The sequence below is a fragment of the Cetorhinus maximus genome, chromosome 2 (assembly GCF_964194155.1).
Source record: "Cetorhinus maximus chromosome 2, sCetMax3.hap1.1, whole genome shotgun sequence".
Taxonomy (NCBI): domain Eukaryota; kingdom Metazoa; phylum Chordata; class Chondrichthyes; order Lamniformes; family Cetorhinidae; genus Cetorhinus; species Cetorhinus maximus.
Window position 1 is genome coordinate 62,716,588 of NC_135880.1, and position 25,604 is coordinate 62,742,191.

General features: G+C 46.1%; 1 protein-coding gene across 9 annotated transcripts in view; it reads right to left on the bottom strand.

Moving 5' to 3' along the window:
• Positions 1-25,604, bottom strand: part of mctp1a (multiple C2 domains, transmembrane 1a) — a 576,914-nt gene that overhangs the window by 388,177 nt on the left and 163,133 nt on the right. For all 9 annotated transcript variants that reach the window (XR_013579823.1, XM_078565337.1, XM_078565331.1 and 6 more), the window contains 2 exons: positions 23,923-24,087; positions 19,766-19,896 (listed from right to left, as the gene is read on the bottom strand). Coding sequence is in view for 8 of the 9 variants with exons in the window: in XM_078565337.1 (XP_078421463.1) it covers positions 19,766-19,896; positions 23,923-24,087 (296 nt within the window). In the remaining variant the exon portion in view is untranslated. The remainder of the gene's footprint in view (positions 1-19,765; positions 19,897-23,922; positions 24,088-25,604) is intronic.

Consider the following 25,604-nt stretch of genomic DNA (forward strand, 5'->3'; position numbering starts at 1 on the left):
GTTTTTTGATATCACGTGGAGTGAATCGAATTGGCTGAAGACTGGCATCTGTGATGCTGGGGACCTCCAGAGAAGTCCGAGATGGATCATCCACTTGGCACTTCAGGGTGATGATTGTTGCAAATGCTTCAGCCTTATCTTTTGCACTGATATACTGGACTCCTCCATCATTGAGGATGGGGATATTTGTGGAGCATCCTCCTCCAGTGAGTTCTTTAATTGTCCACCACCATTCATGACTGGATGTGTCAGGATTGCAAGCGTAGAACTGATCCGTTGGTTGTGGAATCGCTTAACTTGTCTATCACTTGCTGCTTATGCTGTTTGGCACGCAAGGAGTCCAATGCTATAGCTTCACCAGGTTGACACCTTATTTTTAGGTGTGCCTGCTGCTGTTCCTGGCCTGCCTTCCTGCATTCTTCATTGAACCAGGGTTAATCCACTGGCTTGCTGGTAATGGCAGAGTAACGGATATGCCGGGCCATGAGATTACAGATTGTGGCTGCGTACAATTCCGCTGTTGCTAATGGCCCACAGTGCCTCATGGTTGCCTAGTCTTGAGTTGCTAGATCTGTTTGAAATCTATCCCATTTAGCTCAGTGGTATTGCCACACAACACAATGGGGAGTATCCGCAATGTAAAGACGGAACTTCGCCTCCACAAGGGCTGCGTGGTGGTCACTCCTACCGTTACTGTCATGAACAGATGCACCTGCGGCAGGCAAGTTGGTGAGGGTGAGGTCAAGTATGTTTTTCCCTCTTGCTGGTTCCCTCACCACTTGTCATAGACCTAGTCCTTTAGGATTTGGCCAGCTCAGTCTCTATTAGTGCAACCAAGCCACTTTTGGTGATGGACATTAAAGTCCCCCATCCAGAGTATAATCTGCATCCTTGCCACCCTCGGTGCTCCCTCCAAGTGGTGTTCAACATGAAGGAGTGCTAATTCGTCAGCTGAGGTCGGCAGGGATGGGCGTGTTATGTGGTAATCAGCAGGAGGTATCCTTGCCCATTTTTGACCTGGTGCCATGAGACTTCATGGGGTTCAGAGCTGATGTTGAGGACTCCGAGGGCAACTCCTTCCCAACTGTATAGCACTGTGCTGCCACCTCTGCTGGGTCTGCATTGCCGATGGGACAGGGCATACTCAGGGATGGTGATGGTGGTGGTCTGGGACATTATCTGTAAGGTATGATTCCGTGATGATGACTATATCAGGCTGGTGCTTGACTATTCTGTGGGATAGCTCTCCCAATTTTGGCACTAGTCCACAGATTAGTAAGGGGGACTTTGCAGGGTTGACAGGGCTGAGTTTGCCATTGCTGTTTCTGGTGCTTAGGTCGATGCTGGGTAGTCCTTCTGGTTTCTTTCCTTTTAGACTTTGTAGCGGCTTGATACAACTGAGTGGCTTGCCAGGCCATTTCAGAGGGCATTTAAGAGTCAACCACATTGCTATGGGTCTGGAGTGACATGTAGGCCAGACCAGGTAAGGATGGCAGATTTCCTTCCTCAAAGGACATTAGTGAACCACTAACTGCACTTAGTTTCTGGAAGGAGAGGAACTAGAATTCACAACCATCTGTCTTGGAGGCAAGAATGCTGTGCTGATACCTGTATTACATAATATCACATCCTGTTATTTTAAAACAGAGTCTTATCAGGTTTACTTTAGGTAACGGTGGAGTTTTACATTCGAATGACTCTGGAGCCATCTAAAAATGACGGGCAGGTCCCAATTCCAGGATTTCCGCCCCCATTCTCAGTTTTCCAAACTTTGCTGGCACGGTATAAAGCTGCGCTCCCAACCTGACAGACTCCATTGCAGGGGTCTCCTAGCCCCTGCAATTTCCATGGAGCCAGGCCAGATTCTCCATGACTTATGGGTCACGGGCCCTCAGAGGAGTCGTGACCATAGGGCTGGAGATTTGCTACTGAGGCAGGTAGCTCGCGGCCAGAACTTTCCCAGCTCACCGGACCCATTTCAGAAAAAAGCCCCCTGAATATTGCGATCTTCATCAGGGAGGCAAGCATGGGTCCATGCCAACTCACGCCCCCACCCACCATTTATGCCTCAAGGGGGAAATCTGTCAAACTCTTTCGAGTTATCAACAGCCACAACTCTTTCGAGTACAATCACAGTTCTTGGTTTTCCGGGAGTGGGACATGAACCCACGACCCTCTGATTCAAAGGCGAGGGTGCTATGAACTGAGCCACAGCTGCATTATTTATGCCTCAATTATGCCTCAATAAGGCCAGACCAATAAAAGCATTAGCTCAACAAGGGGCTCTGTTATGACAACTGAAGTGAATTGTTGACTTTGCTTAATTGACCTCTTTAAGTGATTATAATAAGTTGTTCTGTCTGTGATCTCTTTTATCAACGTTTAGATGTTTATCTGGACAAGATTAAGATGTGTAAATATTTGAAGCCTCTGTTATTGATACTTAATGCTCTGTCTGATTGACACTTTCTAGGGTTGTAGGGCTACAGTTTTTTTTCAAAAGAATATTTGTGAATGTGTGTTTTTTCTCTCAGCTGTTCTACCCTTATAATTGTTACTATATAGCTCATTGATTATGTATATAGAGTATACGGGGTGAGTGGACATGGAAGAGGCATGAGTTGGCATTGAGTGGGCATGAACAGTATGGGGGTTCATGGGGAGTGGCTGGGGGGCATGAGTTCGCATGGAATGTATAACAGGCAATGGGGGTGGGTGGGGGGAGGTGGTGAGAGGGTGAGCATCAAAGCTCTTCTTCTAACACAGCTGGGATGAAGTCCCAGAGAACCAAGGCAGGCTTTCTAACCAGCTCGCTGTAACACTCACCCACCCCCATAGCCAATGACACTCTGCTTCCAGGGTTGGTGAGCCCAACTCCATCTAGCCCCGACACCCCACACCCCCTACCCCAAGCAAAAATTGTATGTTTTGGGGCACATTTCCTGATTTGAGCTATCTGCCTCAGTAGCCAAACTTTGGCCCAATCTCTCTCAAGATTTGCCAGTATAAACTGCGACTGATTCTCATGGAGTCAGGGAAAATCCATGGACCTTCAAAAATGGTGGGTTAGACCTGGATGTGGATGTTCGCCTCCCCCCCACCCCCCCATTTCAGACAGGGCAATTTGAACTCAGTACTCAGTCCAACAGACTCCATTTTGGCTGTTGAAAGGGCCTTAACCTGCAGTGTGGGAGTCACAAATTTATGCAGTAGACATAAATGCCCTCGAAGGGCTGATAAGATCTGTTTAACTGTCCTGATGTGAAGTTATTTAAAAATGAAAAAAAATTCTAAAAGTTACAATTATCTCAGTGTCGTGCCGGGGTTGGGGGTGAAGGGGCGTTTTTCTGGTTTCACTGTTTGATTAACGAACCTATCAAAGGCTTAGCTGTCATTCATGTGGGGTATGAATAGAAGTTTTTATGTTTTAATAATAGATTAAGGACCTTAGATTTAAAAGAAAGCTTTGAATGGGCTTTCATGAATAGAACCATAGAACACTACAGCACAGAAAAACAGGCCATTCGGCCCTTCTAGTCTGTGCCGAAATATTATTCCGCTAGTCCCATTGACCTGCACCCAGTCCATAACCCTCTAGACCTCTCCCATCCATGTATCTATCCAATTTATTCTTAAAAATTAAGAGTGAGCCTGCATTTACCACGTCAGATGGCAGCTCGTTCCACACTCCCACCACTCTCTGAGTGAAGAAGTTTCCCCTAATGTTCCCCCTAAACCTTTCCCCTTTCACCCTAAAGCCATGTCCTCTCATGTTTATCTCTCCTAATCTAAGTGGAAAGAGCCTACTCGCATTTACTCTGTCTATACCCCTCATAATTTTGTAAACTTCTATCAAATCTCCCCTCATTCTTCTACGCTCCAAGGAATAAAGTCCTAACCTGTTTAATCTTTCCCTGTAACTCAACTCCTGAAGACCCCGCAACATCCTAGTAAATCTTCTCTGCACTCTTTCAATATTACTGATATCCTTCCTGTAGTTAGGCAACCAGAACTGCACACAATACTCCAAAGTTGGCCTCACCAATGTCTTATACAACCTCACCATAACATCCCAACTCCTATACTCAATACTTTGATTTATGAAGGCCAGTATGCCTTCATAAGACAGAGTCAAAAGAGATAAACAGATCCAAACAGAGCAAAACAGAGCAAAACAGAGCCAAACAGAGCGAAACAGAGCCAAACAGAGCCAAACAGAGCCAAACAGAGCCAAACAGAGCAAAACAGAGCCAAACAGAGCCAAACAGACAAAAACAGAGCCAAACAGAGCAATGCAGAGCAAAACAGTCTACCTGTGACGCCACTTTCAGGGAATTATGTATCTGAACTCCCAGGTCCCTTTGTTCCTCCGCACTCCTCAGTGCCCTACCATTTACTGTGTATGTCCTACCTTGGTTTGTCCTTCCAAAATGCAACACCTCACACTTTTCTGCATTAAATTCCATCTGCCATTTTCTGGCCCATTTTTTCCAGTTGGTCCAGATCCCTCTGCAAGCTTTGAAAGCCTTCCTCGCTGTCCACAACGCCTCCAATCTTAGTGTCATCAGCAAACTTGCTGATCCAATTTACCACATTATCATCCAGATCATTGATATAGACAACAAACAACAATGGTCCCAGCACAGATCCCTGAGGCACACCACTAGTCACAGGCCTCCAGTCTAAGAAGCAATCATCCACTACCACTCTCTGTCTTCTCCCACACAGCCAATTTCGAATCCAGTTTACAACCTCTCCATGGATACCAAGTGTCTGAACTTTCTGAACTAACCTCCCATGTGGGACCTTGTCAAAGGCCTTACTAAAGTCCATGTAGACAACATCCACAGCCTTTCCTTCATCTACTTTCTTGGTAACCTCCTCAAAAAACTCTACAAGGTTCGTTAAACACGACCTACCATGCACAAAGCCATGCTGACTATCCTTAATCAGCCCTTGGCTGTCCAAATAATTGTATATCCGATCTCTCAGAACACCTTCCAATAATTTACCTACTACTGACGTCAGGCTCACTGGCCTGTAATTACCTGGTTTACTTTTGGAGCCTTTTTTAAACAACGGAACAACATGAGCTACCCTCCAATCCTCCGGCACCTCACCTGTGGCAGTTTTTTTTTTTAACTATCAGGCCTGTGTAGTGAGAGCTGTATTAGATTTTTGGAACTTTATTTCATTTCTACATGGTTCCTGAGATCTGCCCAGGATGGATACTGGGTAAGTTGACACAAGAATATAAGGGGCCACGGTGGGGGGTGGGGTTGACACAAGATTATAAGGGGCCATGGTGGGGGGGGAAGAGTGGGTCAGGATGAGGGGGGTGTGAGGGGATGAGGTCTAGAGGGCCTAAAATCTTTTAACACAACATGCACAAAATCCCAGAGAAATGAGGCGGGCCTTCTAACCAGCCTGCCCTGACACTCAGCCTTCCCCACTCTGCTTCCAGGATCGGCAGGCCGGCCTCCATTCTGCACCCGCAACCCTCTTCCCCCACCTCTGCCCGCAGCAAGGATCTTGACATTCAGGGGCCATTTTTCCAAGGTGGGTCCAGTGACTCAGGAAGTTTTCTGACTTGAGCTACCTGCGTTGGCAGCGAAAATCTGGCCCATCATGTCTAATACATATTTATCTCAGGCCAAAGTTTACAGACCGGACATCAACACATGACATTTTATTATATATGCAAAACGACAAAAAAGACGTCACTGGGTAGGATTTTTCCTATAGCGGGCGGGCTGTTCAGGAGCAGGTGCAGGAGGGCGCAGAGCAGATCGGCGTGAATCACGGCTCCCGAGAGCAGTGGGAAGGGGCGGGTGGCAGCGGGAGTCCAATGACCACCGGGTCCAATGGCAACCTGGCGGCCTGTTTAAAAACAGCGCAAGCAGCCTTCCAAAGGCTGCCAACAATGGCGCACAGGAGGATGTCTGAGAGTGCTTTCGGAGAGCAGGCCAGGCAGGAGGACAGGTCAGTGGGGCAGTGTGCCCCAAGATTTTCAGATGAGTGCCTCGCAGCCCTCCTTAAGGAGGTGGTAGCCTGGCACGACATCATAGTGCCAAGGGGCAGGAGGAGGAGGCCACATGACAAAATGTGCCTGGGAGGAGGTGGCAGAAGGGGTCAGCTTCCACGATGTCCCATCTGAGTGCAGTGCCGCAAGCGGTTCAATGACCTCTTGTGATCAAGAAGGCATGGCATGGGTCACTTAGCACAGTAGTTAAGTTGGCCCCCCCTGGCCGCGCCCCTCCAACTCGGAATTTTGTTATTGCTTTCATTCATTCACGATGTGGCCTTCGCTGGGTGGGCCAGCATTTATTGACCATGCCAAGTTGCTCCTGAGAGGGTGGTGGTGAGCTGCCTTCTGTATCCACTGCATACGAACACCCACAGTACTGTTTTGGAGGCGAGCTCCAGGATCTGGACCTAGGCACAGTGGTGGAACGCCAAAACATTTCAAAGTTAGGATGCTGGCTGAATTGGGAGGGGATCTTCCAGGTGGCCGGGTAGCCATCCATCTCCTTCTAGGTGGTAGTGCTCCTTGGTTTGGAAGGTCTTACAGTGTGAGTGACAAATGTGATGGAGCAGCATTCGGGCAAGGGGGTCAGCCCTGGCTGCTTGGAGTGAGTGTGTGGAGGCTCCAGGGTAACGAATCAGATGGGCCCTGCGATGTTTCACTCAGGTGGGGGTGGCAGGGCTGCAATGGCAATGCAGGTACAGGGTGGACTAATCAATGCTCCTCTCTCCTTTCAGGAGAAGGCCACACACAATAATGCTGAACAGATGTGGACTGGTGGAGGGCAGGCCCACCTACTCATACTGACCAGGTACGAGCAGGAGGCTCTCGAGCTGGAGAAGCACCATGTGCCCAGGTCTACCAGCAGCGGTGAGGTTGGGGTGCCAGTGGGAGGTGAGAGTGCTGTGCCCTGAGGTCACAATGTCTGTCAGGGTAAACATTCCACTGTTGACTGTATATTGATTTCAGCATCCAACATGGGTTTCCCATTGATAATGGAAGGAGGAGCGCATCCTGATCCGTGTGCCAAGCATTAACCGTGTAACAAATTCAACTAATCAAATGTCCTTGTTCTTCCTTTCAGCCTCACTGGAGCACGCCTGGACTCAGGAGGCAGAGGGAGCACCACTGATCCCTGAGGGCCCTGAAGATATACACGCTCCAGCGTCACAACATCTAAACCAGACTGGCACCAGTGCAGATACCAGCACCTCGATGGGGATAAAATCGTCTGCTAGTGTCCCGGTGCAGGGCACTTCACAGTCGCTTGAGGTGCAGGCGGAGACAGAAGGTCCCCAGGGTGCTGGTTGGGGACCAGGAACATGCTCAGTCCGTGGCTGATGATGTGCTTCTGGAGTCGTCCCTGAGGCAGCAGATGCCGGAAGTCCAGAAGGGTGTGCGGGAGGATCTGGCGGAGATACATGAGGGAATGAGTGCCATGGTCTCCATGATGGAGGAGTCCATGCAGAGCATGAACAATGCAATGACCCTCATGGCCGAGCACAATGCCTCTTCCATGGAGAGAGTGGCGACACTCATGGAGAGGCTCCAACAGAAGAACCATCAGGGCTTCCTGGGGATGCGCTCGGACTTGCAAGCCCTCACAGCGGCATTGACCTCAGCTGGTCAGTGTCAGTGTGGGAGATGGATTGGGCACCCAGCATCCCAGCTAGGTGCCCATCCATCAATAGTGAGCAGGGAGGTCCAAAGCGACCTCACTTTGGCGCACAAGCTGCCTGTCGTCTCTGTGGGCTCCTCTCAGGGCGCTCCGGATGAGGGCAGCAGCTCCTCTGCCCCTCTGCCGGTGACCGTGGCATCCGATGAGGCTGCGGTGACTGGGGAGATGCCAGCTATGCTACTGCCGCCCCCTCCCAGGCAGGGCCAGCACAGACTCCACGGGCCAAAGGATGCACAGCGAGCTCATCAAGGCCAACAGGACAGCAGAGTGAACAGGCTGTCTTCAATGCCAGTGCCAGCGAGGGGGGGCACCTAGACGTAGCACCCACAAATGTAAATGTAAATCACCTTAGGCACACCATGGGCTTATCACTGGTGGTTTCCTTTTGCCCCCCGTATTAGTTGTTTTTCATTAGATGTGCTGCTCAACACCGTTTAATGCACTTTCATTTCTGTATTGTAGTATGCAATCATTAAATGTTTTAATTCTCAACAAGCCTCTGGGTGCTTCATAACTTCTGCAGGTGTATGGGACCCCATGATGTTATGAGTAACTTGTTTGTCATTGAGCTTTATTGACAAGGCACATAGTTAATGTTCCTAACCAGACAAATGTTGCTCTCAGGTATCGAGTATGGAGCCTGCAGCCCTGAAAGATCGTTAATCAAAGCCACCCGGGTGTCCCTGCCTCCCTGCGTTCTCCTGACCACGCTTGTCCTCAGACTCACTACTGGACTCATCGTCTGCAGCCAGAGCATCTGTGCCTACATCTTCTTCCTCCACTGCGCTGCCCCTTTCCAGAGCCAGATTGTGGAGAGCACAGCATGCAACCACTATCATTGACACACGATCTGGGGGGTATTGCAGTGCGCCCATGGTCCAGGCATCAGAAGCGCATCTTGAGAAGACCAATGGTTCTCTCCACCACAGCCCTTGTGGAGCTGTGGCTCCTATTGTATCGCTGCTCAGCTTCTGTTCTTGGATGCCAGAGAGGCGTCATAAGCCACCTTCTGCATGGATAGCCCTTGTCACCCGGCAGCCATCCATCCAGTCGGGCTGATGCACTGAAGAGCCTTGGCACCTGGGAGTGTCTCAGTATGTAGGCATCATGGGAGCTGCCAGGGTACCTGTCACAGACTTGCAGAATCTACATCCTGTGGTCACACACTATCTGCGCGTTCATGGAGTGGAAGCCCTTCCTGTTGACAAAGGCACCCTGCTCACTGGCTGACGCCTTGATGGCCACATGTGTGCAGCCTATTGCACCCTGGACACGGGGGAAGCCAGCAATGGTTGTAAAGCCTCTGGGCTCGCTCCACCTGGCTGGCCTCATCCGAGTGATAGTGAATGAAAGTCAATGCACGCCTGAACAGAGCATCTGTCACCAGCTTGACACAACTGTGGATAGCTGACTGGGAGACTCCACAAAGATCACTCACTGACCCCTGGAAAGAGCTGCAGGCATAGAAGTTGAGGGCAGCCGTGACCTTCAATGCCACTGGCATGGGGTGTCCACCCACACAGTCAGAGCTGATCTCAGGGCCTATCATCTGACAGATGGAGGTCACTGTCTGCCTTGAGAGATGGAGCCTCCTTCGGCACTGCACCTCAGACATATTGAGGTAGCTGCATCGCCGCCTGTAAGCCCTGGCAGCAGGATAATGGCTTCTTCTGCGGCCCCTTCCATCTTGCATTTCCTGTTGGCCCTGTGCCCCTTGTACCTGCGCCTCTCCTCCCACAGTTGGCTCCCCTGGAGGCTGAATATGGACTCCTGGCCTCCTCCCCCTTCTGGCCCTCTCTTCCTCCTCAGGGGAGGTGCCTCCAGTGGAGAGCACAATCCCTGTTCCCAGGGTACGGGAAGGCTGCCTGAAACCTGCAAGGCCCCAAGAATTATGTTTCCTCCAGAATCCTGACCTGAAGCCTGTTATTCCTGTCAAAGCAGCTCTGAAGAGATTTGAAGTTCTCCTGTTCACACAAGCAAGTGGCAGTAAGTTTGTAGAATAAATGACCAACAACTCGCATTCACAAGCCCACTCACCCCTCTCATCCCACCCGTAGATGAGGTTTTTAAAAATGTGGCCTACCCGCCTGCCCATTGTGCCCATGCGACGCTCTGAAGATCACACGGGCTGAGAAAAATCGCTGTGTATTAATAGCTCAAGGGCCTTAAGTGGCTCGTTAATTAATTGCGGGCGCGCACTGGAGCTCATAGCGAGCCCGCCCACCGAAATATCGTGATGGTGCGCGGTGACATTGGGACGCACACCCAACGTGATTGTGCATTATTTCACGCGTCGGCATGTCGGGCCCACACCCACACACCGACAGCAAAATTCTGCCCACTGTTTTGAGCTCGGGATTTACAAGCAATCAGAACTGACCTCAGGAGTTTATAAGTAGCTCCGTTTCTTGGATTTCTCTATTTAACATGGTGGCATGACAAGGTCAATAATTAAATAGTACAACTGTGCTCCAAACCTGTGACAATTTACTAGCTCATTTTCTTCCAAAAACTATAACATTTACAATTGTTTGCAGAGTATTTTTTTTCTGGTTCACTAGTGTAGCTACAATGGTGTAGTTTGAAATGTCTCCTCTGACCAGTCCTGTGCATCACTCTAAGTTGCAACACACATAGGGACTGCAGCAAATTCACGATCAAATTGCCTCAGTTGTGGAAACCAGCACTCAGTCAAAAGGGAAGTTGGGTTTTATCATTTGTTAGTGCTGGAAATCATTGAAGGCGCTTTTATCTAAAAGTGGTAAAGCCTGCTACCTACTGGACAAACTAGATAACTGAAAGTGAAAATTACCTTGCAAACAAAACTCTTAAGAGAGGAGAATGATACCAGTCTTCCTCCACTGACATAAAGTTTAATTTTTAGTTCTACTTTCTTAATAGCCTTTATCACAGTCCAAATTCAAATCTTGGTGGACTGACAACACAAAACTACATTAATGTCCAATCCCACTCAGAGAAGCCACAGGATGCCAGGTGGGGGGAATTGAATGTTATGCATTCATTAGGAAATGTTGGGCAGGATTTTCCAGCCCTGCCAGTGGCAGGCATCGTGGCAGTTGGGACTGGAAAATTTAGAGTGCATCCAAAGGTCAGTTTCCCACTGGCGTAAAAATGGAATGCAATTTTCCGCTCCCGACTTTCATAGCAGGTCGGGTTGCCTGCCGCATGATGTCGGGAACCGTATTTGCATGCTTTTTCATCTCAGGAATGCTCATTAAAAGTCCATCTCACTGGAATCACGCTCCCACTCCAAATCAACTGGCCACGCCAGTAGCTAATTAGGCCGGGGTGAATCATGACCGGTTATAACTGATGTGCACCTGGCGAACTGCATTTCACTCGCGACTTAGAGGTTTCTGCGCACAGCAGTCACCTAACTTTCATTGCACTCTGCTCGCAGCTGCTCTGACTTGCGTGGAGGGGTTGTCTCACTGGAGCACAGGAAGGAAGGGGTGGACAGAGACACATGACTGGAGGGGTCTGAGGTCTGGAGGATCTGAGGCAGTCCTCGGGCAGTGCGCACTATGCTACAAGGCTGTGCCTGGCATGCATGTCCTGGTCCCTGTCCAGGGAGGGGGCTGATCAGCTTCCAGTGATCCTTAAGGGTGTGCTACAGCTGCAAGGGAGGATCTGGGAATGGAATACCTGGAATAAAGGAGCCCAAGGGCATCACAATGACTCCCTGCCTTGGCGATGGAAGGTGATCATTGCACGGTTATGTTCAATCATGGCTCTGTCCAACTTTTCCACAGACACAAGGAGGGGTGCACAATGAAGGCAGCAAGCAAAAAACACTGCCTTTTTCAAGCTCTCATGCAACTGAGGAGAAGAAGGGCTCACGTTGCCATCAGGCAGGGCAAAGGGAATAGCCTGCCCTGAGGAACATGGGCCAGCGGTGCCCCATCAAGACCCTGAAGCTGAGGCTGAGAGACCAATTCCACGGAGGCATTTGGCATGGCCCAGGGTGTACCGAAGACACCTCTCATACTTGCAGATGAGTGAGAGACAGTCCCATAGATGCCTTCACTTGTCAAAGGATGTGGTGGCTCACATCTGCCACATTCTTCAAGAGGATCTGACGCTGCAGCGACAGGGAGGCCATCCATTGCCAGTGGCTCTAAAGGTGACCGCCGCATTTAACTTTTTTGCAAGCACTTCATTCCAGGACTCCACTGGGGACCTCTGTGGAATATCACAATCCCCTGCTCATAAATGCCTCCAAGAGATCAGCAACACCCTATTTAGTAAAGCACTTAATTACATCCAGTTCTCTCTGGATGTAGGCAGCCAGGTTGCCAGAGCAGTGGGATTTGCTGCAATCTCTGGCTTCCCACAGTTGCAGGGTGCCATCGACTGCACACATGTAGCATTATGGGAGCAGCCACAATGATTCATCAAGAGGAAAAGCTTCCATTCTCTCAACATGCAGCGGATCTGTGACCACCAAAAGCAGATTATGCAGGCTTGTGCAAGATACCCTTTGTCACTCACAGGTGCCACAGATCTTCAAGGGCCCTCAGTGCATTCAGAGTTGGCTCATCAGTGACAAAGGCCGCCCCCAAAAGACATGGCTAATGATGCCTGTTCGGCAGCCACAAAGTGCTTCAAAGTAAAGGTACAATGTGGCTCATTCTGCGTCGCTCCTTGATTAAGCAGACCATTGGCATGCTGAAGATGTGTTTCCAATGTCTGGACCGGTCAGGCAGTGTTCTTCAGTACTCTCCCCAGAGGGAGTCTATGTCATCGTGGTTTGTTGCACTCTACACAATCTTGTTCTCCAAAGGGGAGGATGAGTCGCCACATAGAGAGATAGAGGAGCTGCACATCTCCTCTGATCAGGAGGAAGTCCGGAGGGATGAGCTTGATGAAGGTGAGGATGTTGAGGCCCCAGAGGAAGAGGCCATAGCATGGGACAGAGGCAGCAGATATGCCCATGAGATCCTTACAGCCACAAGGTTCCAGGAAGATGAAGATGACTAGCTCATATGAGCCTCTTTTACCTGTGCCCTCCATGCAGGCTCAACATTAACACCTTCTTTGTAATCCTCAGCATCCCAATGAAGGACATCAATCTTAGAATGAGCAGTCACAGTCCTGTGTGATAATGGCCTCATCCTCTGGAGCATGTGGCCATTCTGTTATGGGATAAGAACTCCACCAGCGCACTGTGAAGAAATTAGACATGGTGCAGTCTTTTCAAGCATCACGCCAATATTTCACTGTCTATGGCAGCCCTTGAGAAGCAGAGGCAGCACTGCAAACCTCACTGCACTCATGGCAATATGCCTGGAACGTTGCAATATGCCTCAAGGAGGACAATCATCAATCACTGATTCTTGCGTGACCGTTTGGGGACTGATCTGAATCCGGATTGCGGCATCTCTCCACAGGCCATCTCTCAGACAAGAATAACGTCTGGCCTCATCCTCATACTGAGTACCCAGTGTGAGATCATTCTTTAGGACACTGTTATCTGTCACTCTCAGTTACGGGTGCAAGCCTCTGAGTCAGGTCACCTTTGTGTGTGCAGAGAGAGCTTCAGCAGCACCATCGTCTGATCACTGACAAAAACTCATGAACCAGTCTTCGTCTGGAGCTTCCCAAGTTCACATCCAGCAATGCCTTGGCATCTGGATGTGAGGTGGCCCAGTAAATGATGACACTGCGTTTAGGTATTACTTAGTAATTTCGTTGATAATAAAGTGCACACATCAGATGTAGTGGAGCTTTGCTCTGATCCTGTTTGAGGCCTCCACATTTTCATTCCAGCAGTTTCAGATATATGCATGGAAACCTGGGACACTGATGGCACTGTCATGATCAGATAACCATGTCAATTGCCCTTCTGAGAGCTAGCTCAGGGATTCTATCAAGCCACGCTAGCCAGACCTTAAGGTCCAAAGCGTCCTCCAATTTAATAGGGTCAGGAGCATAGACACATACCTCTGATCTCACATAGCTGTGGCTGTCTAGCAGACATTTCATGAGTCACCAAGTTTTAATTAGGTCCATAGCTCTGCACCATGCAGGTGGAGAATGGGAGCTACCATAGGGGTCATGTCTAGCTGTACACGTGGTTACGTCATCATGCTCCAGGTCACCATGAGCGGCTACGGTCCCTGAATATTACTTGAAACGTAACCCATACCCAAGCCTGATAGACATTACATGGAGGCCATTGAAAGATGCACCGAGTTAAAATGACTCCAATGTGGGTCGCTATTAAAACCTATAAGATCCACATAGACCAGTTTTCAGCACAGCAGCATCAGGAGAATAAAGAAAACTGCAAAATCTATACCCGTGGAGCCACATGATATGATCCTCTGATGCATGTCTAAGATATGCACTGCCCAGCCACTATGTCGATAGAGCAAGAGGCTTTGCTCATATTGCTGCTGTGGAGGAAAGGCGACTCACTGTACTGAGATTGTGTGAGACACAACAGACATCAGGGACACAAAGTGAGGGGGGGGGGCCTGTTACACTTGGATGACCTCAGAGCTTTGCGTCAGATAGAAGAGCCATTCACTCGATGAGACTTTCAGATAAGAAAAATATATTTACAGATGTGCAAAGTGAGCGAACACTCATGCCACCATTGTGCTCTCAATATTTCTTAATTTTTCTTACCCTACCACTATGTCAAGGTGCATCTCCAACATCCACAGCATGGTGGAGGCAGCCTGCTGACTGCTATGCCCTGTTGCCTGTGATGACCTTGGCAGGTGTTCTCTGGAAGCCCGAGGCCTGGAGGGCCCTGGCCTGCTTTGGGTATCCTGCTTTGTACCTGCCTCAGCCTGATCAGCTGGGCTTGCTGGAGTCTCAGGCAGAGGGAACTTGAAGTGGCTGTACAGCGCAGGAGAGTCCTGTATGGATTGCCCCGGGGTGTCTGGCTGATGGTCCTCCTCCCTGTGGTGCCCGATGGCCCCTCCCTGACTCCTTAAGGAGAAGGGGCTCCAGGAGGGAGATTGAGGTTCCCCTCTCACAAAGCCACTGATGGATCCCACTCATGGCTATAGCGATGGTGTGTAGGTTCGAGCTGGCAGTGAATGAGATGCCAGTAAATGTGTGATGGCCTTGTGAGTGTGAGTTTAGAGTGATAAGATGGTTGCCGTACCCTGGTGGCACAGATGAAATCATTCATCCATTTTCTGCACTGGATGGCTGACCTCTTGTGTGCAGCGTTGGCACTGGCCACCTCTGCCACTACCTCCCAAGCTGGAGTGGTGACGCTGATGGGCCTGCTGCAGCCAGAGTGGAGGTACAGGACATCGCGGCAGGCCTCCACAGCATCCAGGAGGCATCCCAGGTTGTGGCACTGAATCGGGGGGCTGCACCTTTCTTGGCTTTTGGAGCCATGTCTTCACTGGAGCAGTCCTGGGCTGCAAGCACTGAGAAGTGTGTGCGGCTGCAGTTTAAATATGGGGCCCTGCATGGGGAAGTGGCGAGGCAATAGCATGGTGGGCAAATTGGAGGCCACGCACCAGCAAGACCGGCATGTTTCTTGTGGCTGCATAATTAATGAAGTGGGAATGGGACAATACGCCATGAAAATCTGCCATTGCAAAAAACAACTTTTATCCTGCCTGCTACTCCACTTTGTGCAAACCTAGGACAATTCTGCCCTTAGTCTCTGGAGCAGAATATTCCACCTATTCTTTTGTGTTCCCGGCTTAGAAATTTGATGCCCCCCGCCACCACCCCATCCCTCCCACGCAGTTCGGCATCGAAGATTTGAGTGTGCGGCCCTGCGACACCAGCAGCAACCCTCAGGTAAGTAGTTGTAGGGGATTAGGAAGGAGGGGGAGATCAGGCCAGGAAAGATGCGGATTAGAATGGAGACAATGGGTTGGGAGTGTGGCATGGTCTGGTGGCTGGGGATGGGTTGCCGGCAGAAGCTGGGATCAATCAGGTTAAGGGTGGTACAGTGGGAATGGGGATGGGGGTTTGCTCCCAGAATGTGGGCAGTCCTGCTCCTTCTGGTTCCACATTCAGGGGAAGTATATTTTAAAATCTTAGCTCGTTGGCAGAGGCCTGCTGTGGTCTCTTTAAGAACTGCCTGTTAAGTCACACGTGGACCTGGTTATCCTGAACAGGGGTGACCCGCCACCAGCCGTGTTCAGGGCAATCTAGTATTGCAGAGGGTGCTGTAAACAGTCGTTAGCCTCATTACTGCAAAGGGCCTAACACCTGTTTTAGATGTGGGCTTCGGACACTTTTAAAAAAAAATTAGCAATATGGCGGGAGGTGCACTTCAGGCTTGTAATGTGCATGCATTTCCTGCCTGCCATATTGGAGGCTTAGGAAGTTATAGATTGCCTGTAAAACACTCATGATTTACGAGTTTTGACCTGAACCATTCCATCTGGTAGTTTATTGCATGTTTTGATCACAGTTATCCACATTCTACAAAGGCTGTTTTATATAAAGCAATCACAAATCTTCAGTCACCTCAGTCAGACCCCAAAATAAGTTTTGTGATTCACACATCAACTTGTGTCAGCAGACCTATGAAAAGCACCATTAAGTTTGAATGGTTGATTGAAGTTTGACTGTAAAGCTCAGGCTACTTTCACACTGGGCTTCGAGTTAACTGCAATGTTTTGAAGAAATGGTGGAGTTTGCCATCTACTGGACAAAATTATAAAATCAAATGCAAAATGTTCCGAAGAAGAGTCTACGGACTCGAAATGTTAACACTGTCTTTCTCTCCACAGATGCTGTCAGACCTGCTGAGTTTTTCCAGCAATTTTTGTTTTTGTTTAAAAATTATAAAGTCATCTGTTTGACTTTTCAGGATGTTGTATTAATTTTGCAAGAATCCACTCCTGGCACAGAATCTCCCTTGGCGCGAGGCAGATCAGGAAATCGCGCATGGAGTCACTGCACGTAATATGCGATGCTCCTGACTTTCTGGCGATCCTCTGATCTCTTGCCTCACTTGAGCCACGTGCCTTGCAATGAGTCGAACTTCTCAAATGTAAACATAGGGTAGATTTTTCGAGTCGGAAGGCAGCCATGATCAGTGGGCCAGGGAGCGGCTGGGGAATGGACCGCTGACTGCGATCGACCCCGACCCCGACTTTACGCTGGCTAGGCAATTAACGGCCAGTCAGCGTGAAAGGTACGCTGAAAGGCTCAGCACTGCCAGGTGGGGGTAGGAGGAGGGCGAGTGAAGTTTGCATGGGCGCAGCTGAGCGCGTAATGATAGCTCCCTGAAGACAGAGAGCTGCCTCAGGGAGCTGAAGAATTTAAAACCAATCAATAAAGATATGAAACTGCAGAAAAAAATGCCCACACATCATCTACATTTTCATGTGAGTGAATCTAATGAAAATTCTGTCCAAACATTTTTATGTTTTTTTAATTAATAGAGGAAACCTCATCCCGCCCTTGGATGAGGTTTCGTCAAAAATGCAAAGTCCGACTGGCGGATTCACCCGTCCGCCAACCGTAACATTGGACAGGCAGCAAAAAATCGCCGTCAATTGCTACTTTAATGGCCTTAATAGGCCTCCTAATTGTCAGCGGGCACACGGCTGACTCTTGCGCACGCCCACCGATCAAAATATTGGGCGAGTGCGTGATGATGTCGAGACATTTGCCTGACTCATTGCGCACTATTTCACACTCGAGCATGTAGGGCGCACACCCGCACACCAAGCAGAAAATTTTACCCATAGAGTGGTCTCACCTACAATATATAGGATAGTAAATCTGGAGTTTAGAAGGAACACTAAAGTTAAGTTCAGAGGAGAGCAGATCCTAATGATATTGAAAAAATACAGAAAGATGAGAAAAGTTGAGATGAAAAGGCTAACAGAAGTCAAATTAGCCACTGTTATTGATCTCGATCATTAATTTGGAGTTATCTGTTGGCTCCATGCTAGCACTTTTGTCTCTAAATCAGAAAATCCTGAGTTCAATCCACATTCCAAAGACTTCACATCATCTAAGTCGGAACTTCTGTGGAGTACCGTGGGTCTACTTGAAGAACAGGGAAGTTCTTCCAGTGTCCTTTCAAATAATCATACCTCAAACAACACCTAAAACATCTTTTATTTTTGTTACTATTTGTGTGACCTTGCAGTGTACAAATTGCTGTTATGTTTCCTTCATTATAACTGTGACTACATTTCAAAAAATATTTCATTGGCTGTAAAGCATTTTGAGATGTCATGAGATCATGAAAGTTACAATATAAATGCAAGTTTTCTTCTCTGTGCTAGTTTGGGCACCAGAGCAAAATGGGATATATAACCAGGCTGGTGCCCCGTGTTCTTCAATTGCCCATTTTGTTGTGCCACCAAGTGAGTTGGAGGCTCAGAACGATTGATTCCACATGTTTGTTGTGGACCAATACTGTAAAGTTACTTTGGAGATCTCTTAAGCCTTTGAAACATTTAGCCAACATTTTGCGGTTTGATAAATACTTTTGGAAAGAAGCCTGACTTGTGATCAGACTATATACATAAGTTTAGAGAAACTTCAGCAAAGGACTAGAAAAGTATATCAGCCAGAGAGATAGAAAGACAGCAGCTTCCACTTTCCAAATATATGTGTTTAGCAGAAATTAAGCTCAGACAGGATGCCTCAGGTTAATCAAGGCGGTGAAATCACAAACTAAAATTGTATGACAAATAGCAGAATGGAAGGCATGATGGAACCAGGATGTAGAACCAGATTTGTCAAGTGGATAAAGAATGATGTCTGATGCATTACATACCAACTACAATAACGGTTACTTCACCAGCACAGACAAAGACATCAAAAGCTAAACCAGAGATAAACAACAAAGAATTCTCAAAGACCATGGCAGTGAATTTCCTTGGGACCACCGTAACTTCAGCAGAAACCTCATTTACTCACTGAATGTCTGTCAAAGTTATGGCAATGGACAAGGAGAAGTCCCAAAGAAATTCAACCATATCCCTGTTGGCTAATTCATAAAGATAAATTTTGCAAGGATGTGCTCTTGCAGTGGAACGTTGCTCAACATGAATTTAAGGATTGGGAAAATGTGTCTGAAGGTCAGTGTGCTCTATGAGCAGCACATCTAACTAAAATTAATCCCAGGATGATTTGTGTGGGAGGTTGTACAAGAGGCAGACATGAGGCTTTAACTAAACTTAAAAGAGTCCAGCAATATAAAAACGACTAGAGGTGAGGAACAGATGTAGGAAATTAGCTAAATAACCACCTGATCAAAGATATGGGTGAGTCAGGAGAAAAAAGTACTTGGCATTTGGCATTGCTGTGGAAGTCCTGTGGCGTAGTGGGTAGCATCCCTGTCTCTGAGCCAGGAGCTCCAGGTTTAAGTCCCACTCCAGGACTTGATGGCCAAGGAAGGTAAGTTCACCATGCAGCCAAACAGGTTGAATATCAACTTGTATGTAAAACCTTCCAACACATGCCAATGGCAGGCGGTAAAAGAGGGAGAGATTCCTGGTCAGCCATGTGATGGAAAGAAGAGTGGGGTCTCCACCATCACTATCCATAGTTCCAGACTACAACATGCATATAAAAGTGTATGTTGCTACAACATCTTGGACTCCCTTGGGTGGGGTGGTGGTGTGGATCAGTTGACCAGACAGCTAGATTGCTTCAAAGCATGGGGCTTGATCCTTGTTCTGGCTGGGGAGAAATCAGGACCTGCCTCCTCCTTTTCCTACCTGAGGTGGAGGTCATGCCGCTATGGGTCGGACCTGCCTTCGGGCAGAGAACTGAACAAGAAAAAGACTTGTTGTTAATATGACTTGATTGGTAGAAGAGAGGAAGTGGAACTGTTGCTGATAATGAATATTGAAGACACTAAGAATGTTTGCCTAAGTAAATACAAAGATATTGCTTATAACTAATAGTGAATTAAAAGGTGAAATCAATTGAAAGATTTAATTTTGCTTGACAAAATGTTCTAGAGAGTTATCAAGGTTGGGAGATGAATCACAGAGGAATTCAATGAGTTGAAAGAAAGATATATTTTACCTACAGGAGATTGATATCAGGTGATTTAAGAGAGCCAAAGTATTATTACAGACCTGCCAATGAAGTCATCCTTTTTCAACGAGTCCTTGTCCCACACAGTGATGTCTATGATGCCATCCTTTTCCTCAGCAAGAAGGAAATCAAACTGCTCCCTCCACTGAGGATTCAGAGTTTTTAAAATAGCCTGAAAGATCCAACACAAATTATGCTCAGATTTATCTGGAAGACAGCATCAAAGATAAGCATGGATAATTTCACTGTACACTGCCAACAGATATTAAAACACTGGCCAAGGGATTCTGCTTTGGCCTCAACTGGTGGTTTGGGTGAAAATTGCACTCTAAATTGCATTAGTTTTGAGTAGTGTTTTGTTCCTCTCAAGTTCCTGTTTTCAAGCTTTTATCTGTGCAACTGAAAATGAGTTTATTACAAACAATAAGCATTTTTAACCAGTGTCTAGTCCACCACCTGTGAGTAACCTGATCTAAAAGAAATGAAAATGACTATAAAACACTCAAAAATCTACTCAACTAGTTACATTGGTATACAACAGGCAGTTTTTAAAAAATAAATTAGAAGAAGAATATTCAAAAGCTTCTATACCATCTTTGTGCCACTGAAAAGATTAATTTTAAGAGACTCCTTGAGGGCCTACAAATAGGTACAATTAGTGGAAACTCGCAAAGGTGATTAATTTGATCTGGGGCACAGCCAGCTTTGTGGTGTGACTGGCTTTTAGTGTGATGATTTTTTAAGCTAGTGCAAAAGAGTGCGGAAACTTGATTAGTGTTGAATATGATTTATACTTAAAATGTTTTGATCTTTTATGCTGGTTTGGCAGATTTTGGGCGAATTGCAACAAATAAACCCAGTGGAAACTTCAGCCAACTATGTTTGCAACGATCAGAGCCAATGATAATGAGCAAATATATTTGCATCAAAATTGACAGCAATATTAGTTGCATTCTCTTGGCAAAACTGCAGCGTTTTTCATGACCACATGGTGTCCCGAAGTGCTTCACGGTCAGTGAGCTACTTTTAATGTGTTTTTTAATGTATAATGTATGTAATGTATATAATGTATAAACTGTTGCAATATAGGGAAACACCAATTTGTGGACAGCAAAGACCACAAGCAGGTAATGGGGGTAATTTTTGACTTTAGTGGGTATGGTAAAATGGCAAAAGCAGATCGGGTGACTGAGTTACACCATGCCCAAATTTCCTCGAATAAACATTGATCAAGACACCAGGAGATCCCCTGTGCTCTTTTTCAAATTGTACCATGGTATCTTTTACATTCATCTGAGAGGGCAAATGTTATTTTGGTTTAATATCTCACCTGAAAGATGGCACCTCTGAAATTACTGCACTGAAATATCAGCCTACATTCGGTGCTCAAGTTGCTGGGGTATGACTTGAATCCAAACCATTCTGGTTCAGTGGTGAGCATTCTGTCACTGAGCCAAGGATGATATATGACCAGTAATAACATATTACTTTCACATTAGCTGTAAATAATGCTGGAAATAGTGCTTGGTCAGTTGAACATATAAAATGTTTATTCACTTTTGCTTAACTTGTTAACTTAAAGACTATGGTGCCGTCCTCTCACCGAACAACTGCATAGCCTGACAGCCAATAGGAATTAGTCATGTTCTCAAGCAGGTTCGTTTCCTGCTAGGCATTAGGAGGTATTTAATTACATACATAATTGGTGGGACCAGATGTTTACAACTGAAATCATGTTCCCAATTGGCAGCAGATTTAAGAAGGTAATACCTTGCTAAGGGCAGTAGGCATGATTCAGATTTCATTTACATTAAATAACTTTTCTGATAGTGCAGGAAAGAAAGAGAAGTGTCTGCCACTATTCTGGGGAGCAGTAGTCAATTCATTGTCATTCCAAACATAATCACCATGTTGTCTTTTAGATTTGCAGGTACGGGGCTAATTAATCAAGACACACACCTAGTGAAAATCTATATCACAATCTATTTAGTTGGTATATTTTCTGTATTTACTGCACCAAGTTCCTTTCACCTATCACCCTAGTGCTCAATGACCTACATTGGCACCCGGTCAAAACATCTTGTTTTTAAATTTCTCATCCATGTTTTCAATTTCATCCACTGCCTCACCCCTCCCTATCTCTAATTTCCTCCAGCTCTACAACCCTCCGAGATATCTGTGCTCCTCTAATTCTGATGTCTTGAGCATCCTAGATTTTGATCGCTCCACCATTGGTGGCCTTCATTTACCTAGGCCCTAAGCTCCAGAAACAATTCAGAGAAGGTTCACCTGGTTGACTTCAGGGGTGAATGGGGTGGCTTATCTATCAGGAAAGGTTGAGCTTATACTCATTGGAGTTTAGAGGAATGAGAAGTGTTCTTATTGAAACATACGATTCTGAGCGGGCTTGACAGAGTAGATGCTAACAGGATGTCCTCCTCCTTTCACCCGATTGAGAAATCTAGCACCGGGGGAATAGTTTAAAAATAAGACACCTCCCATTTAACACAGACATAAGAAGGAATTTCATCTCTCAGAGGACTATTAGTCTTTGGAAGAGAGAGTGGAGGCTAGGTCGCTAAATATATTCAAGACTGATTAGACAAGTTTTTGATCTACATGGCAGTCTAGGGTTATTGGGGGCAGGCAGGAAAGTGGAGTTAAGGCCACAATCAGGTCAGCCATGATCTTATTGAATGGCAGAGGAGGCTCAAGGGGCTGAATAGCTTACTCCTGTTCCTTTTTCTAATGATCTTAAACTTTTGGTCATCTGACCTAATATTTTCTAATGTGGTTCGGTGTCATGTTTAGCTTTATAATGCTCCGTGAAGCACCTTGGAAAGTTTTATTATGTTAAAGGTGCTATATAAATATAAGTTGTTTTTGTCATTGTGGCTGCTATTGTATTTTTAGGTTTGTTCCCTAAATTTATTTTCTTTAAAACTGAACAACAAATTCTCCCATTTTATTTTCCTTAACTCAAACTTAAGACTTTCTGCTAATCATAGCTTAGTAGCAGACCAAGTGGCAGTCTTATACTGAGGTGCTTATTATTGTAAGTGGATGCATTCACATTCATTGGGCAAGTTAACTGAAAAATACATATCTGGGACTGATCACAAAGCAGTAATCTCAAGTGATTTCAATACTGTCATAAACCCTGAGGGAAAGTAAATAGTCTTTAACTGTCCCTCCAATTTTCTCCCCTTCTCTCCTTAAAGAGGAGATTCCTGATGGGTTTCGGTTTCACGTATCCTCTAACATCTCATCTAAGTAGCTATCCTCCATACAGTGTGGACTGTGACTGGTGGTAGACTATTTGACTATTGGGTCACTGTTGAGCGCACCAGACTACATCCTATGCCCACATGTATGCACTTTCCAATGTGAAAAATGATTAGGAGTTGGAACCTTGGCTGATGTTCTTCTCTCTATTGATAAAGTGACATCAAGGTTGTTGTAATTAAGGCCAGCACAGACCAGAAATGAATAGGGATTGCACACCAGTTGATGGGCATTTATTAAATGATTCATCAGATGAGCAGTTAAGTAAAAGTACTGTGCAACCCAAATGACTTCACAACAGTCCTACATATGTTTGAGATTTCCTGTAATATGCATTGATCACATTTGAGATTTCATGGAATATGCATTGTTCGCTTTAGGGGGTAGGATGTTGGTTGGTTGGGGGGGGCGGGGGGGGGGTAAGTTTTATTGTATTTTGTATCCCTATTCCTTGTGATGGCAGGATTATAGCAGGCATTGAGGGAACAACTGATCCTCTACACATATATCCAAAATATGCAGTTTATCTACAAAGATCGCTAAACAGGCCAGTAAAGAGAATAAAAGCAAAAAACTGCGGATGCTGGAAATCCGAAACAAAAACAAAAATACCTGGAAAAGCTCAGCAGGTCCGACAGCATCTGCGGAGAGGAGCACAGTTAACACTTCGAGTTCTGGTGAAGAGTCATACGGACTCGAAGCGTTGCCTGTGTTCCTCTCCGCAGATGCAGTCGGACCTGCTGAGTTTTTCCAGGTATTTTTGTTCCAGTGAAGAGAATATTCACAGAGCCTTTTGTGTCATTATTATGCATTATTATTAACAATAACATTGTTAATTATTTTAATTAATTGCTATCATTATTATTTGAATAAGCACTTCCTCGAAAACATTTTATCTTGATTATTCAATTACCTTACTCTTGTACTTCTGACAACCCATTTTGAATTTTACATATGGATCACTGAGTCCATTTGGATCCATGGGTTTTAAGTCTCGGCCTTCAATTAGAGTGACACTGACAACCCCTCTCCAGAGCTGGTCACCTCTGTGTGCCTCCAGAAGGCGAGCATTCTGTACCTGAGGGAATATGCAGAACAAGGGAAGTTATTGAAAGAAATTCATATAAGCACTGATTACTGACAGTACATTATTGTTTGGATTATTATTCAATTATTAATTATTATTGATCCATTATGAATGGCTACTAATAAGGGTATGTTTGAAATATACACACAACACCAGGGTTCACTGTAATATTTGATTTGTCGTTTATAACTCATTCTGATTTTTAGAACTGATTGTCTAATATAATGTCCCATCAGTATAATAGATATTAAATAGATCGACAAACAGTATTCTTAGATCAATGCAGTAACCTCATCTCTTAATTGAAATGTACTGAAATTAAGCCATCTCTATTGCAAAAAGACTGGTTTTGCATCAAACTTCCTTTGTATATAAATTGATTTCCAGTGTTTGAGGTGTTATTTTGTACAGTAATAAAAAATTAAGCAAGGTACTGAAAAATAAAGCATCTTAATTCTCAGGAGATTCAGTTATGTTTCTTTAACTATTCAGTGATGTTCTTTAACTTATGAAGACAGTTTTCTGCTGTCCTGTCTGACAAACAGTCAGCATTATGGTTGTTGTAATTAGATCAAGAGAATAAATGGTTATAGTCATTTGGTGGCACAGAACTCGAGTTTGAGATTGTCAGTCGTGCTCACTGTGTTACACATTTGCATGTACTGAAAGCTACATATAGTAATGTACAGGGTCCTGTTCTTTGCAAACAGAAAGAACACGTACACACATTGCACCAGTTTCAGCTAAACAAAGTAATTGACAGTCATTCACTGGTTCATTACTCAGGGCAATGCCTTGACCAATCAGAGTCAAGCTGCCTGGTTTAAATTTAAAACAATGTTTGGCAATTAACAGACAGTTAACTGGTGCATTCTCCATTGGAACGCCTCTCCCAATCAGAGTCCACTTGCCAACCAGTCAGTACTCTCTTCTCATACAGTATAAATTCTTTGTTTTCCCTTACATTGTATTCTTGCGAATTGTCCTTGAGATTGTAAGACGAAAAGCTTTGACAAAATGTCAAATTCCAAACACTCCTTTCAAGTGAAGCAGCATTTCACTTGCACTTCCCTCAATTTAGTCTACTGCATTCGTTGCTCCCAATGCAGTTTCCTCTACATTGGAGAGACCAAACGCAGACTGGGTGACTGCTTTGCGGAACTCCTTCGGCCTGTCCGCAAGCATGACCCAGACCTCCCTGTCGCTTGCCATTTCAACACTCCACCCTGCTCTCATGCCCACATGTCCGTCCTTGGCCTGCTGCATTGTTCCAGTGAAGCTCAACGCAAACTGGAGGAACAGCACCTCATCTTCCGACTAGGCACTTTACAGCCTTCTGGACTGAATATTGAGTTCAACAATTTTAGATCATGAACTCTCTCCTCCATCCCCACCCCCTTTCCGATCCCTTTTTTTTCCAATAATTTATATAGATTTTTCTTTTCTTTTCCCACCTATTTCCATTACATCCATTGTTTTATCTCTACCTTTTAGCCTATTTCAATCCC